Source organism: Elgaria multicarinata, chromosome 23, assembly GCF_023053635.1.
Source record: "Elgaria multicarinata webbii isolate HBS135686 ecotype San Diego chromosome 23, rElgMul1.1.pri, whole genome shotgun sequence".
Lineage (NCBI taxonomy): Eukaryota > Metazoa > Chordata > Lepidosauria > Squamata > Anguidae > Elgaria > Elgaria multicarinata.
This window is the reverse complement of record NC_086193.1, coordinates 10,111,556-10,127,471: the sequence shown is the minus strand read 5'-3', so window position 1 is coordinate 10,127,471 and position 15,916 is coordinate 10,111,556. Positions and strand designations below refer to the sequence as shown.

At 47.2% G+C, this 15,916-nt stretch overlaps 1 protein-coding gene across 1 annotated transcript in view; it reads left to right on the top strand.

Moving 5' to 3' along the window:
- The window catches only part of MAU2 (MAU2 sister chromatid cohesion factor), a 29,270-nt gene that overhangs the window by 6,973 nt on the left and 6,381 nt on the right, over positions 1 to 15,916 (top strand). The window contains exons 5-17 of the mRNA XM_063147339.1: positions 733 to 827; positions 1,103 to 1,130; positions 3,241 to 3,396; positions 6,026 to 6,172; positions 7,954 to 8,044; positions 8,350 to 8,453; positions 9,572 to 9,649; positions 10,463 to 10,528; positions 10,802 to 10,885; positions 11,902 to 11,951; positions 13,078 to 13,155; positions 14,166 to 14,277; positions 15,784 to 15,874. Of these exons, the coding sequence (XP_063003409.1) occupies positions 733 to 827; positions 1,103 to 1,130; positions 3,241 to 3,396; positions 6,026 to 6,172; positions 7,954 to 8,044; positions 8,350 to 8,453; positions 9,572 to 9,649; positions 10,463 to 10,528; positions 10,802 to 10,885; positions 11,902 to 11,951; positions 13,078 to 13,155; positions 14,166 to 14,277; positions 15,784 to 15,874 (1,180 nt within the window). The remainder of the gene's footprint in view (positions 1 to 732; positions 828 to 1,102; positions 1,131 to 3,240; positions 3,397 to 6,025; positions 6,173 to 7,953; positions 8,045 to 8,349; positions 8,454 to 9,571; positions 9,650 to 10,462; positions 10,529 to 10,801; positions 10,886 to 11,901; positions 11,952 to 13,077; positions 13,156 to 14,165; positions 14,278 to 15,783; positions 15,875 to 15,916) is intronic.

The following is a 15,916-nucleotide window of genomic DNA, read 5'->3' as shown; positions in this document are numbered from 1 at the left end:
ATGGTTGCCTTGAGGTGCCGGTGCTTATGAAGGAATAATTGTTGGGTGCCAGAACTTTTCATCTGGGATTCTGTCCGTGCTCAGAAACAAACGCACGCCATGCAGGTCTTACACAGCAGAGTTAGTTTATTCGCTTCAGGCTTCTTTGACAGTTCCGTGCAGTCCAGTTCCATTTTACAAAAGTGAGAAACCGTATACACATACATATCTACACAGTTCTTTTCTACATTACAAACAGCTGTGGCCTCAAGGATCTTTGGTGTACTCTCATCCTTAACCCCTTAATGCCCTAAGAGAATCCTGGCAAGGTTCCCTGTACAGCTCCCAGTGTATCTCAAGGTAATTGCACACAGAGAGTCTTTCTCTGTTTAACCCTGAGATAGCCATTCATACACAATTTTAATGACTAAGCAAGTATCTTACTTTTCATATACTTAACAATAATTTCACGTCTTCTCTACCCCGAGCGTTAGGATCTTGCTTCAAGAAAAATATGAGATTTGAAAGGTTCTGTTTACACCACCGTTTCGAGCGCTGGGCATCTAAACCGTAGCTAGATGTTGCAGATTAAACCCCTCTTGCACTGGAAACGTATCAACGCTCCCATGGAAACCTGTGGCCAATTGGCTCCTTCGTAGCAGTACACTTGACTTCTGCAGCCCACTTGTAAGACTAGATTTGAAAGGTTAGCAGGCGGCTTTCAAATGTGACTCTGCGTATTTTCCCAATTAGCAACTCCACACGCTTGAAAAGGATTTGGTGTCCGCCTGTGACCTTCTGGGGGTTGGAGCCGAATATGCCCGTGTGGTGGGGTCGGAATACACAAGGTAGGCGTTACCTTACTCTTTGGTTGTACAGGGAAGGATGGCAGAAGGTTTTGGGATGTGTTCTGTAGGGCTAGCTCACTGTGTGAGGGTTGCATCCTGTAGAACGACAGATATGGTCTGACAAGGAGCCTCTGACCAATGGGGCAGTATGGAAACAAAATAAATAAAAAAAGCTCCACTTTCCCTTCTCAGTGTTTTAAATAAGGGAATATGCTGAACTTCTGGCTGATCTCTATTTTGTGTTTGAAACTTAACATGGTCCGTTTTTCTTTCAGGGCGTTGTTTCTGCTAAGTAAAGGCATGGTAAGTTGTGTGCGTGTTGGCTGAACTGATTAAAAGAATGCAGCGGCTGTAAGTCTGCAGTCAGACTTTGTCCTGTTCATTAATGTACAGCGAGGGCGTGCAGCGGCTCGCCGGCCTTTATTAAAACAGCAGAAATCGAGGGCTGCATTATTTATTTATTATTATAAAATCTCTTCACTGGCTGCCAATTAGTTTCCGGGCGAAGTATAAAGTGTTAGTTATCACCTTTAAAGCTGTACATGGTTTGGGTCCAGGTTACCTGCGGGATCGCCTTCTCCTGTACAACCCGCCCCGCACACTCAGGTCCTCTGGGAAGGATCTACTTCAGTCAACCAAAACTAGGCTGACAGGTATTACCCAGAGGACCTTCTCTTCTGCTGCTCCCAGACTGTGGAGCGGCCTGCCGGAGGAGACTCGTCAGCTTGACAGTCTTTTAACATTCAAGAAAGCTATAAAGACTGATCTCTTCCGGCAGGCCTATCCAGTGGAATTTTAGGATATTTTTAGTATGTTTTTAGGATGCTTTTAGGATGTTTTTAAACAGCGTATACCATGTTTTTAATCAGTATTTTATGCTTGTTGTAGTTCCCCGCCTCGATCCATTCGGAGATGCGGGAAATAAATAAATTATTGTTGTTAATTTATATCCTGCTCCATAGCCAAAGCTCTCTGGGCGGTTTACAAAAGTTACAAACAGTGAAAATGGAAAAAAGTGTACAAAATTTAAAACCATCAAAAATATAAAAACAACAGTATCCATTTAACAACAACAGTTCTGGGGTCCATTAAAAAACAAACAAACTTAGCATATGTTGTTAAATGCTGTTAAATGCCTGGGAGAAGAGAAAAGTCTTGACCTGGCGTCGAAAAGTCTTGACCTTGGCGCCAGGCAAGCCTCATTGGGGAGATCATTCCATAATTGGGGGGCCACCACTGAAAAGGCCCTCTCCCTTTTTGCCGTCCTCCGAGCTTCCCTCGGAGTAGGTACTCGGAGGAGGACCTTAGATGTTGAGCGCAGTGAACAGGAAGGTTCATGTCGGGAGAGCCGTTCCATCAGGTATTGTGGTCCCAAGCTGTGTAAGGCTTTATTAAGCCACACGACATTCAAAATGTGCCTGTAGTCCCTCGTATCTTTAATTCAATGTATCTTTTAAATAGCCAATGTGTTTCAACCCCTGTAGGTTCTTCCTTGAGAAATTGCCTAAATTGCTACAATGAGAGCTATGCAGGCAAACTTTCAGAAGTTCAGGAGAGGAAAAGGCAACGTTCTTTTCTTGTAGCAGTTCTCAAACTCCCTGAACTTGAGACTTGAAATGCATTGGACATCTGAAATATCTTTGGGGCCAAGATTTATTAATTTATTATTTATTTATTTATTGCATTTCTATACCACCCAATAGCCGAAGCTCTCTGGGCGGTTTACGAGACAATTAAGACAGTTCAAAACAAAACAATATAAAACCATACTATAATTTTTTTTAATTTAATACTTCAACATATATCAATACAATAAAAACAATACTACATAATGCATAAATTGTTAGATAACATTTGATAACATATATTCTAACTTATTCTATTAACATAATCATACTTAACATAAAAGTGCTCCCCTCACCACGGGATCTTATTCCTGTTTCCAAAATCTCATTGCTTCTTCTGGCGGTGTTTTCCCACTCCCCTTAGATAATACAAATTCTAGGAACTGTTTCCATATTCCCTCAAAATCATTCGTTTTTATCATTCCTCTTCTAACTTTTATATTACACATTAATTTGTCATTAATAGCCATATCCCATATTTCTTTATACCAACCTCTTATATGATAATCCCCTTGAACCTTCCAATTCCTAAATATCATTAACCTTGCTGCTGCTAACAAATTCGTTATCCATTCTTTTGTCTCTTTACTACAATTTAATTCTCCATATAATGATAATACCACTATAGGTGTCTCTTCAATCTCCATTCCTAAAATTTCTTTTATCTCATTAAACACCATTTTCCATAATTTTTGTACAAATTCGCATTCCTATAAAATTTATTTAAACGGTTTTTTTAAAAAAAAATTTTTTTAACATCAAGCGTTTCTTTCCTTCCTTCCTTCCAGCTGCTCCTCATGGAGAGGAAGCTGCAAGAGGTGCACCCGCTGCTCACGCTTTGTGGGCAGATAGTTGACAATTGGCAGGGAAACCCCATCCAGAAGGAGTCGTTGCGGGTGTTCTTCCTGGTGCTACAGGTGACGCATTACCTGGACGCTGGTCAGGTGAGTGGAATTGGTTCAGTCCCCAGTAGCTCCCAGGTGCTGCATTTTGGGAAAAGATCCATACCGTTTAAAACATACGGGGCAGCTACCTGCCTGCAGGATAAATTTGGTTTTAACTGGTTTTAAACACCGCTCTTTCTGAAGCTATGGTAAAAAAAAAAAGTTTGCTTGTAGTTCCTCTTGTGAGGGGAAAAAATATGTTTTCAAGTTGTAAGAAACGAATATTCCACACATTCCTTTTTATCTTTTCCCCCCAGTTTCTTATGCAACATACATGTAAGGTTATGAATGTAGCTGTGAAGCCCTTGCTGCTGATGTCCTTCTAGTTTTATTATAGATCCTGAACACAGAGGGATGGGGTGTGCGTTGTGCAGAAGAACACAGTGCTGTCAAACTACTCTCTGGTATCCCCTGAAAATAAGGAAGTTGACTCGCTGTAACACTGTGCTGATTGCCAACTTGGATGGCGTTAAAAGGAATTAGACAAATTAATGGAGGAGGATAAAGCCGTCAATGACTTCTGTTCGGATGACATGCTGAGCCACGGTGGTTAAGCACGTTGAGCGAAACATTATGGCTTAGCGTGTTGTGTCAACCAATCCTAACCATGGTGGCTACCTAACCACGGTTCGAACACGCTCTCTAACCACTTGCTGCAAAAGAGTTAGCAGCCTAACCGTGGCCTAGCGTGTCATCTGAGCAGGCCCTATGTGAAGTTAAAACTTTTCACAGGCATTTTTCAAATTATAGCTTGTTTGCGTAGCAGAAGCCACCGCAATAAAAACAAGCGTAAAATACATTGGTCAGTTAAAAATAAAGATAAACGTTAGCAATGTAAGCCTGTGTGCACCAGTTGCTGGGGAACATGGGCGGGAGTGTGCTGTTGCACCATGTCCTGCTTGTTCATCCCTGGCCGAGGGCTCGTTGGCCCCTGTGTGATCAGAGTGCTGGACTAGATGGACCCTTGGTCTGATCCAGCAGGGCTCTTCTGACGTTCTTGCTAAGAGCAATGAAGGCAGAGCTAAAATGCATGGTGTGGAGAAGGTGGACAGGGAGACATTTTTCTCCTTTTCCCATAATACTAGAACCCAATGGGGGTCAATCCCATGAAGCTGATGGGTGGGAGATTCAAGACAGATAAAAGGAAGGACTTTGTCACACAGCGCAAGAGTTAAAACTATGGAATTTAACTGTAGTGAGGGCCACCAATTCAGATGGCTTTCAAAAGGAGTTGGATCAATTCCTGGAGGAGGAAAAGGCTATCAACAGCTACTAGCCCTGATGGCTCTGTGCTACCTCCAGTATTCGAGGCAGTAAGCCTGTGTGGCCCAGTGGCTGGGGAACATGGGTGGGAGGGTGCTGTTGCACCATGTCCTGCTTGTTCGTCCCTGGCCGATGGCTGCTTGGCCACTGTTTCAACAGAGTGCTGGACTAGATGGACCCTTGGTCTGATCCAGCATCAAGGCACTTCTTAAGTCCTTAATCTAAGATATTAAAGTTTACTCATCAAGGCGGTTTGACTTATCCCAAACTTCCCCCACTTAAAGTTGCGGCTCTCGAAAAGCAAAGCAGGCCATGCTTTCAGCAGTATGAGGCGACCTGCCCCCCAAAGGCTGCTAGTCAAGATTGGCTGTATGTTCCTCCCAGTATCAGAGGCAGTCTGTGTTCATACACCAGTTGCTAGGAGGAGGACATGCTGTTGCTTTCATGTTCTGCTGTGGGTTTCCCATCGGCACCTGTTTGGCCCCTGCGGAAAGGGAACACTGGGTCAGTTAGGCCTTTGGCTTGGTCCAGCATGGCCCTTCTTCTCTTGGATTTTAAACCATTCATGACCTGTGTGTTGATGGACAGAATGGACCAGTGAGTAGAGCTTTGGGACGCGTAGTCTCCCATTCGAGTCGGAGGTGGGCCTTGCGTGAATCTCTGTATCCCGGCCTGAACCATGTGCGAGGTTGTTGTGGGGATAAACAGCTCAGGGATGTATCCAACAATTAGAAACGTGCTCAGCCGTTGAACCACAACCTGGTTGCGGTCTTACCCATGGTGAGTTGCATAAGAAGTGCCGTGATATTTGAGGAAGAAGGAGCGAAGGGAGAAGACCAATGGAGAAAGACAAAGGAGGGCGTTCTCCTTGAGTCTTCTAAGGATGCAGACAAGCTGGGAGGGGTTCAGAGGAGGGCAACAAGGACGATCAGGGCTCTGGAAACAAAGCCCTATGAGGAGAGACTGAAACAACTGGGCATGTTTAGTCTTGAGAAGAGAAGATTGAGGGGAGACATGATAGCACTCTTCAAATACTTCCAAGGTTGTCATACAGAGGAGGGCCAGGATCTCTCCTTGATCCTCCCAGAGTGCAGGACACAGAATAACGGGCTCAAGTGACAGGAAGCCAGATTCCGGCTGGACATCAGGAAAAACGTCCTGACTGTTAGAGCAGGATGACGATGGAACCAGTGACCTAGGGAGGTTGTGGGCTCTCCCACCCTAGAGGCCTTCAAGAGGCAGCTGGACAACCATCTGTCAGGGATGCTTTAGGGTGGATTCCTGCATTGAGCAGGGGGTTGGACTTGATGGCCTTAGAGGCCCCTTCCAACTCTACTCTTCTATGATTCTTTCCTCCTTCCCTCAGGTGAAGAGTGTCAAGCCCTGCCTGAAGCAGCTTCAGCAGTGTATCCAGACTATCTCGACCCTCCACGACGACGAGATCCTGCCCAGCAACCCTGCTGACCTCTTCCATTGGCTGCCCAAGGAGCACATGTGTGTGCTGGTGTACCTGGTGAGCTGCTGTGCTCTGGTCCGACTCTTGCTCGCTCTCCGGCCCGGTATTTATTACCTGCTTTGACTGGCGGTGGCTGGCTCTCCAGGGTCTCGGAGAGAGAGGAGCCTTTCCCATCGGCCGCTGTAACTGGAGAAAGCTGCCTCGGAGCTTCTGCGGGCCGGGAAGGTCTCTGCCGCTGAGCTTTGACCCCTCTCTCTGTTCACGATGCCCCTTTAACATCATTGATGCTTATATTCTAACTATGGGCAGCCAGGTGCCCTGCATGTGGTAGAGACACGTTGCTGCATTTCCTCCCAAGTTCCCAGTGTTTGTTTGTTTGTTTGTTTGTTTATTTGGTAACGATTTGCTTTAAAGGACCTTTTTCATATTGAAGGTCTCGAGTCTTCAGCACGTCTAATTAAGGTAGCAGGTGATGGGGACGGTCTCTCTCTCTCTCTCTCTCTCTCTCTCTCTCTGCCTCTCTCTCTCTGCCTCTCTCTGAGACCTGGAATAACCACTGCTGCTCCGAATAGATAATAGCTGGCCTGCTGGCTTGTCTTGGTATCAGGCATCTTCATTGTGTCCCTCTGGAGCATCCAGAGCTCAGGTGTGGAGCAGCTACTTTCCATGCAGAAATACCCCCAGTTTAGACCCCAGCACCTCTCAGGTAGCAGGACTGTGGAAGGCCTCGCTCTGCCTTGAGAACCTGGGGAGCCCCTCCCCGTCAGAATAGGCAGCACTGAGCTAGGCTGAGCCCTGGTCCGACTCTGTATGAGGCTCCTTCGTGTCTTTACTGAAAAGTTAGTCCCACTGAGTTCAGACCGCAGCCTGGGGGCTTTGAGAAGGGCAGCTTTCATGAACCCTGACGTCTTCAAATATTTAAAAGGTGGTCACACAGAGGAGGGCCAGGATCTCTTCTCGATCCTCCCAGAGTATGGGACATGGAATAACGGGCTCAAGTTAAAGGAAGCCAGATTCCAGCTGGACATCAGGAAAAACTTCCTGACTGTTAGAGCAGTACGACAATGGAGTCAGTTACCTAGGGAGGTTGTGGGCTCTCCCACACTAGAGGCCTTCAAGAGGCAGCTGGACAACCATCTGTCAGGGATGCTTTAGGGTGGATTCCTGCATTGAGCAGGGGTTGGACTGGATGGTCTTGTAGGACCCTTCAAACTCTGCTATTCTATGATTCTTTGCAGAGATAAATTTGAAACCAGGGGAGTCAAATGTTAAAAGAGATTTGATTTGGAGGTACAGGCCTTGAAGTGTGCATGTGTGTGTGTGGAAAGAGGGCTGTGTGTGTGTGAAAAGCAGCACAACAGCAAAGCTACGTGGAGTCTCTGGATCCACCATGGATGCAATTGGTCTTACGGTAAACTATATAAGAAAGTTAGGAAGACGGATAACAGATTATTTTGAAAAATATATTTTGAGCTAAACATTTGGCCTCCGCCCTGTGCAGCTACTGCCAAGGGGAGAAGCCGAAATGTTTAGCCCAAAATATATATAACTTAAAATACTCTCTTCCTCTCTCTCTCTCTCTCTCTCTCTCTCTCTCTCTGTGCCATGTGCCCCGCCATGGCGGTGAGGGAGGATGATTTTATACATACAGGCGATGAAAATCAGAAGATTTTCAACATGCAGATTCTTGTGCCAGCAAGCATGTGGGCCATTGAGGAGGGGCTCATTTTTTGTCACATCTTCTGGTGTGAAAGGGATCGTGGTTGCTCACTGAGGGGAGAGGGCGCGGCCCCTTTTCTTGCAACGTGACAGCGAAGGTTTCGGGTGTTCTTTTCCAGGTCACCGTTATGCACTCCATGCAGGCCGGATACTTGGAGAAGGCTCAGAAATACACCGACAAAGCACTGATGCAGCTGGAAAAGCTCAAAAGTGAGAAGCATAAAGGTTTTTTGGGTGTGTGTGTGTGTCTTGACAGAGCTGCGATGCTTGAATGCCCAATGTGTATATGTGTAGGTGACGGGGCAGGAGGGTGTTTCTTACAGCCCAAGGGGGCTTATAACCTGCCAGACTTCGCACGCCACGAAGAGTTCGGAGCAGCTGCCTCCCATGTCCTGAAATGGCAGCAGCAGCAGCTTGCCCTAGGAGTGGCAGCTGTAGCCACAGCTGCTACTCTGAATACAGGGCTGCTCACACACACACACACTCCTCTTAAAGATGCCGCTTTTCTCCTCCAGTGCTGGATTGCAGTCCCATCCTGTCGTCATTCCAAGTGATCTTGTTGGAGCACATCATCATGTGTCGTCTGGTCACGGGGCACAAAGCCACAGCCCTGCAGGAGGTAAAAACTGATTATTATTATTATTATTATTATTATTATTATTATTATTATTATTATTATTATTTGCTCTTTGGTCCCCTGTGAGGGAAGGTGGCAACAGCTGGGATTGTTCAGCTTTGGGGGGAAAAGAGACTGGGGAGACATGATAGAGGGGGACAAAACGATGCTGAGTGTGGAGAATGTGGACAGGGAGACATTTTTCTCCCTCTCCAACCAGGGGTCGTCCCATGAAGCTGTTTAGTAGGAGAGTTAGGACAGGTCAAAGAAAGGAGTTCTTCACACAGCGCAGAGTTAAATTATGGAACTCACGACCACAAGGTGTAGTCATGGCCACCAATTTGGATGGCTTTGGGTTGGATCAATTCCTGGAGGAGAAGACTATCAATGCCTACTAGCCCTGATGGTTGTGGGCCATCTCCAGTATTCGAGGCAGTAGGCCTGTGTGCACCCGTTGCTGGGGAACATGGGTGGGAGGGTGCTGTTGCACTATGTCCTGCTTTGCTGGTCCCTGGCTAACAGCTGGTTGTCCTGATGGCTGTGTGCTGCCTCCAGTATCAGAGGCACTAAGCTTGCGTTCTCGAATTACTGGGGAACATGGGTAGGAAGGTTCTGTTGCGCGCATGTCCTGTTTGTGGGCTTCCCATAGGCAGCTGGTTGGCCCCTGTGTGAACAGAGTGCTGGACTAGATGGACCCTTGGCCTGATGCAGCCTCAGGGCTCGTCTTATGTTCTTTATACGTATCTGTTGGTGGGGTGGGGTGCTCAGCTAGCATCATGGTGGGAATCTGCCATGCTTCCTGAACATGATGCTGTGTTTGGGAGCTGTAAGTCGGTCACAGACTCATCTTCACCCTTGCCTAGCTGTACAGCTTCTGCTTACCTTTGAAAGACAGGAAGGGAACCTGTGGAGGGCCCCTAGCAAAACTCTTCTCCCTGGTCTTTTCTCGTCTTGAGAAGGAGCATTGACTGCAGCACGGTCACTTGAATTAGCCGCAGACAAAACATGTGCAGGGCCGGTCATAGCGGGCATGGCATTAGATGGCAAAAGAAGGGAGCTGTGGAAAACCATCCAAGGTGCGGAATAAAACGCTCTCCTCTCCCCTCTCCCTTTGCCGAAAGATCTCGCAGGTTTGCCAGCTCTGTCAGCAGTCTCCTCGGCTCTTTTCGAACCACGCTGCTCAGCTACACACCCTTCTGGTGAGTATCGTCTGCCTCTGTCACAGGACTCCTCGTATCGTCACGTGGCGCGTGGTTCTCCCAGGCCTCGAGCCGTCATAAAAGGTCCCGCAGTTCTCCAGGCAGCCTGATCACATGGCTAGAGACCTGGGAGGTTGTTGGTTTTTTTTAGCTTAACACTGGGAACTAGAATCTGGCCCATCCTACACCTAAGGATTATCCCAGGCAAATGGAGGGGTCGTCCCTGCATACAGAGGGATGATCCCGGGGGAAAAGGCAGATGTAGAAAAGGCCTGAGTCTCAGTCCAACAACTCTAATCACGCTGGCTCTCTCACTTTAAAACAACCAACACCAAGGAATCTTGCATTGAAGGCCATATTTTAGCTGTTTCAGAGGGGTTAGGTTCACAACTCTTAAAGTATATCCTGTTGTTTTTATTTTTATATATATCTGGTTTCGGGATGCAGAGAGGATTTTACATATGCTCTCTCCCTTTCTCTGGGCCTGTTCAGGCGACACGCTAAGCCATGGTTAGGCCACGAACCCTTTTTTGCAGCAAATGGTTAGTGAGTGTGTTTGAACCACGGTTATGGAGCCACTGTGGTTAGGAAGGGTTCACACGACACGCTAAGCCATCATGTTTAGCTCAAAGCGGTTAACCCACATGGCTTAGCATGTCATCTGAACAGGGTCTCTCTCTCACTCACTCACTCTCTCTCACACACACACACACACACACACACACACACACACACACCACTTCCCCCCCTTTTTTTTTTCTAGAGGACCAGAGTCTCTGTATCTTGAAATATAACTTCTGCTTTCTCTTGAAGGGGTTGTATTGCATTTCTGTGAACTGCATGGACAACGCAGAAGCACAGTTCACCACAGCACTCCGGGTAAGGCCGAATCCAACGTCCTCACTATAAGATGGGGAGCTGTTTTTGCACTGTCCAGGGTCCATCCCTTCAGGGGCAGTTTTTTAATGAGCTGAAAATCCTGGGTTGAGCAGTGCAAATTTATAATGATCTTTCTCAGCACACATTAAATTGGAGACGCAGTATGAAAATCCTGGGTTGCATCAGACTACTGTGAGCTGTAAAGAAAGCAGGCCGATTTGACTGTGTCTTTGCTGTTTGTCGTGTCCCCCGTCTCCCATCCCCCCACTGCAGCTCACCACCCATCAGGAGTTATGGGCTTTCATCGTGACAAACCTAGCAAGCGTCTACATCCGGGAGGGGAACCGGCATCAAGACGTAAGAGCTTTGACCAAGATGAAATGAATGGATATTCTTATTATTTAAAGTATTTTTTTATCCTGTCCCTCCGCCAAAAAGACTCCTCGAGGCAGTTGTATATATAATCAGTAAAATGAGGCCCAGTATTGAGCAAGAGGCAGGATACTACTACTACTACTACTACTACTACTACTAATAATAATAATAATAATAATAATAATAATAATAATAATATGAGGCAGTCCCTGCTCATAGGCTTACATTCTAAAAAGACTCGACACGCAAGGAAAATGGAGTGGGGAGGGAAGAGGAAAAGAAAATAAGTCTTTCAACGAGGTTGGTGTAATGGCCCTGCTTCCCCCCTCTCGTCTCTCTCAGTACAGCCTGCTGGAATGGCTGCTAGTGGTGGCAGTCTGGGAAAGAGGAGCCCTCACGCTTGATGCTAGCGTGGGGCTGCGTCACGTAGCATACGTCGGCAGGAAATACATTTTCCTTCATCTACATTCGTAAAAGCAAATCTTTTTGCTTCTTTTGGAGGAGGACATCAGAGTCTCAAACTCCTTCAGGCAAGCTCAGCTGAGGCCGTCCCAATTCTGTGGCAAGAAATGCCGTCTTTTTGCACTGTTACATCAACATGACAGCACGTGACTTGACTAGTTATCTTTTGCATCAAACTGCATTTTTACTCATTCGCGTGGTTTAATTTTTGATTAAACAATGCTGTTGGGTACTGAAACTTCAACCCCGAGAAATGCACTTCAAGGACTCCTCTCACTTCCCTGAGATTTCAGCAAGCAGCAATGAAAATTTAGATTCACGCTCCTCTGCTCCTTCAGAATCGTAGTGTGTGCATAGCCCTGAGCGTCAAACTCATATATATTCTTTGATGCTAATTTTTGTTGATGCAGGACGGAGGGCCTGCTTTGGAAAACATCAAATTCCTTGGGTCCAGCTATTGTTTACTTTATTTTTTCCTGTGGTGTAAAAGTCATGTGCCTTGATGAACACTAATTCCCTTCCTCATTTCCTCCTAGCTTTACGGTTTATTGGAAAGGATAAACCCAGATCACAACTTCCCTGTGAGGTAGGTGGACCAGTTACACTTTCTGACATAACTGTGGGTTATGTGACTGACTGACACAAGCGAAACACGTACAAGTTTATGTTATCCTATAAAGCCCTAAACAACTTGGGACCAGCATACTTAGCAGACCTCCTTCCCTTATATACACCCGGACAATATTTACGATCTTCAGAGGTCTCGCTGGTCATTCTGAAACGAACGGAATGTCGCCACGAAGAACCTTTCTGGCAGGGCCTTCTCTGTAGTGGCACCCCCCCCTTTGGAAAACCCTCCCCCGTGCAGTTCGGGAGGCGGAAAGTATAACGTCTTTCAAACGCCTGCTGAAAACACATCTTTTTAGACAAGCCTTCCCTGGATTTTAACTTATTCTGGTTTTATATAACATTTTTTAAAAGTTTTCAAACTTGGTTTTTGTATGTTAGGATTTTAATTGTAAACTGCCCAGAGCACCTTGGCTGTTGGGGAGTATAAATACGTAATAAAATAAATAAATAATAAATTAATATAACACTTTGGCAGGCCACAAGGGAGCTGTCTGTTTGAATGGCTTAAGTGTTGCATACCAGTAAGTCTGGGCACACTGGCACTGCAGTCTGGTTGCCGCTGGCCACAAGCGGTTGCCCCTGCTGACCAGGTAGAACAGTACGGTATGCCGTGTCAGACTGCATTTTAGTCTCTCTGCCTTCCTGTTGTTATTGTTGCGTTTATATAATAGAAATGGTAAAATAAATGCCAACAAGAACAGCCGAAAGAACAGCTCACACCCAGAAACCTTCTACCGGAGCAGGGCATTGAACGTAAAGCCCTGTTCTAAGTGGGTCTGGAAAGCCAACGAAAAGGCATCCCAGCTCTGGCACCTCCACCAAAAAGGCCCTGCTCATTTGTTCCATTCCGCCACGCCTCCAGGGCTGACAGGACAGCAGGCGGATGCTTTTGTGGCTGATCTCAGGGCAGGCCAATGTTGTAAATAAATAATAATAATGGTAACGGCTGGAAACGTTTCAAACCTCTGCTAAGAGCTTATAGAGCAGAGTTTGGCCAGGGGCGATTCAGGCCGAATGAGACCTTTATGCGCTTGCTGTCATCAACCCACGCTTCTCTGTCCATGTCTCTGCCTTCTCTCCAGCTCCCATTGCCTGCGAGCGGCCGCCTTCTACATCCGAGGACTCTTCTCCTTCTTCCAAGGGCGGTACAACGAAGCCAAGTGAGTCCCGCCAGGCCGACTGGCTCTTACTTCTTCTGGGAGGGCAGAGTGTGGGTCGCCGCTCAGTAACTGGGCTGCCCCTGTGAAGTTCAGGGCTGCCCTCTCTTCATGGCGTTGCGGTGGTCCTCTATGAACGAATTGCGACCCGAGGGAGCCCCCCCCCCCTGCTCCCTACAAGAGTTGGGGTTGTGCATCCCTGCTTCTCTCTCTGTGGTGCTCCCTCTCCCCTGATATCCCCGTGGCTAGCCGACCCCCCCCCCCCCCGGTGCAAACCTCTTTCAGCCTAAGGGTCTGATTCTGTTTTAGAGAAGCCACATTCCAGTGGTGGGTGAGGCTGAAAGCAACAGAGGCAGGGCCCAAAACGCCGGCATCTTTTAGCAGAAAAGTCTTCCCGCCGGGAGCTAAGCCTTGAGAGAAGCGTTCTAACTTTTTAGAATGGGGGAAAAAAATGACACAGAAGCTGGGGAGTCCCCCCGTGGCCAGTGACCGTTGGGAAGGCAGTGTAGCGACCTAGGGAATCCTGGAGGGCTGGGTGGGGACCCCTTGCCTGGGGTTCTGCGCCTCGCCCTAGTGGGTGACAGAAATGAAGCCATCACAAGGAGGAAATAACACCCCAAAAAAACCCTGAAGCAAATCAAAAAGGGTAATAGGATAAATAAAGGGGGAAAGAGAGGGTTTTTTGTATACGGGCACAGGTGAAGTGAGAGTAACGTTCAGTTAGAGGACAAGTTTAAAAACCGTGGCCAAATCGCGATAAAGTTGTCTGGATTTTCTCTCTGTTAAACCTATTATGCGGTGGACAAAACCTAGCAGGTCTCCAGTCCGCTGCTCACATACAGGTGCAGAAGTTCCAGACTTGTAATGCAGTTAGCTTGGCTACGTAAGAGAGTTTTGGAAACCCAGAGTACAGACATTTTGGGGCGTGCCCCAATTGCTGGAGGGTGGTGGGGTTAGATGCCGGCCAGACAAAAGTCCCCATTTTGTTGTTGCTTCGTCTTCTGTTTCTGTAGGCGTTTTTTGAGAGAGACGCTGAAAATGTCAAATGCGGAAGACCTGAATCGACTCACGGCATGTTCCCTTGTTCTCCTGGGCCATATCTTCTATGTATTAGGGAATCACAGGGTAAGCCACAATAAAGCCTTCTCAGCGCCCCTCCTGACAGCATTTCCCATCGCTAATTCCAAGAGGGTAGGACGGCAGAGTTAATCTCACTGATGAGTTCTGCCCAGCAAGCCCCATCACTCACCTGGAGTCAGGAAAAATTGCTGATGGGTGGGGTGCTTTTACAGCATGGATATATGCTGTGTCAGCAAAGCTGTGACAAGCGCTATCGATAGCAGCTTCCGAAAAGTGGTTTTACTCGTTCGAGGTATGGGGAGCGAATGCAAAAAAAGAGAGGAGAACCAGAAAGGATTGCTAAGGAGGAGGGTTTTTTTTTAATCTGTAAATCCACCTCTAGGTCTTTCCCTCCACTTTCCTTATTTATTTTATTTATTTATTACATTTCTATACCGCCCAATAGCCGGAGCTCTCTGGGCGGTTCACAAAAATTAAAAACATTCAAAGTATAAAACAACAGTATAAAACCATAATATAAAATACAATATAAAAGCTCAACCAGATAAAAACAGCAGCAATGCAAAATTACAAATTTAAAACACCAAGTTAAAATTTATTTATAGACTGTTAAAATGCTGGGAGAATAAAAAGGTCTTCACCCGGCGTCTAAAAGCATATAATGTAGGTGCCAAGCGAACCTCCTTAGGGAGCTCATTCCACAGCGGGGTGCCACAGCAGAGAAGGCCCTGCTCCTGGTAGCCACCTGCCTCACTTCCTTTGGCAGGAGCTTGCGGAGAAGGACCCCTGAGGACCTCCTTTATGCTGGTGGAAGGTTGAGGCAGGCAGCAGTTGCCCTGCTGCACATAAGTCATTCTGCAAATGTTGCCATTTGTCTGATAATTAGAACAGTAATTGCCAAACTGCCACCTTGGGAGACCTGCTGGAATGCTGTGGGAAATATTTGAGCTGAAAGGGGCCTCTAAGGCCATCCAGTCCAACCCCCTGCTCAATGCAGGAATCCACCCTAAAGCATCCCTGACAGAGGGTTGTCCAGCTGCCTCTTGAAGGCCTCTAGTGTGGGGGAGCCCACGACCTCCCTAGGTAACTGGTTCCATTGTCGTACTGCTCTAACAGTCAGGTCGTTTTTCCTGATGTCCAGCCGGCCTTATGGGGGAACACCCAGTGGACAGATTTGGGCATGAGTTTTTATACCCCTGCTGTAGAAACATAGCAGGCAGGCTCCTCTGAGGAGCAGCAAATTCTTCCCCACCTCCGTGCTCAGATCAAAACTTTTGGAAGGGAACGATCAAGGGCCAGCTATCAGATGTTTGGAACAGTCTGCCGCTTTCGGGCGAGAGTGGCAATTTGTGCAGGAAGTGCGAAGCCACCGTCTGCACTTGAGCCATTTCCCCCCCTTTTAAAAAAAATTCTGTTACGTTCCGTATCAAATATTCTCTGGAGCGTTGCTCTTAAAAGTGTCAAGAGGGCAATCCTGCAAGCGTGGTTTGGTTTGGGCGGGTCGCTGCATCCCTTGCCCGCCTCGTTTGACCAAGACCCTGTCGTCCCTAGGAGAGTAACAACATGGTGGTCCCGGCCATGCAGCTGGCCAGCAAAATCCCGGACATGTCGGTGCAGCTGTGGTCGTCGGCTCTCTTGAGAGGTACGTTGAAGAGCAGGGGCTGTAACTCAGCGGGGCGGAGCT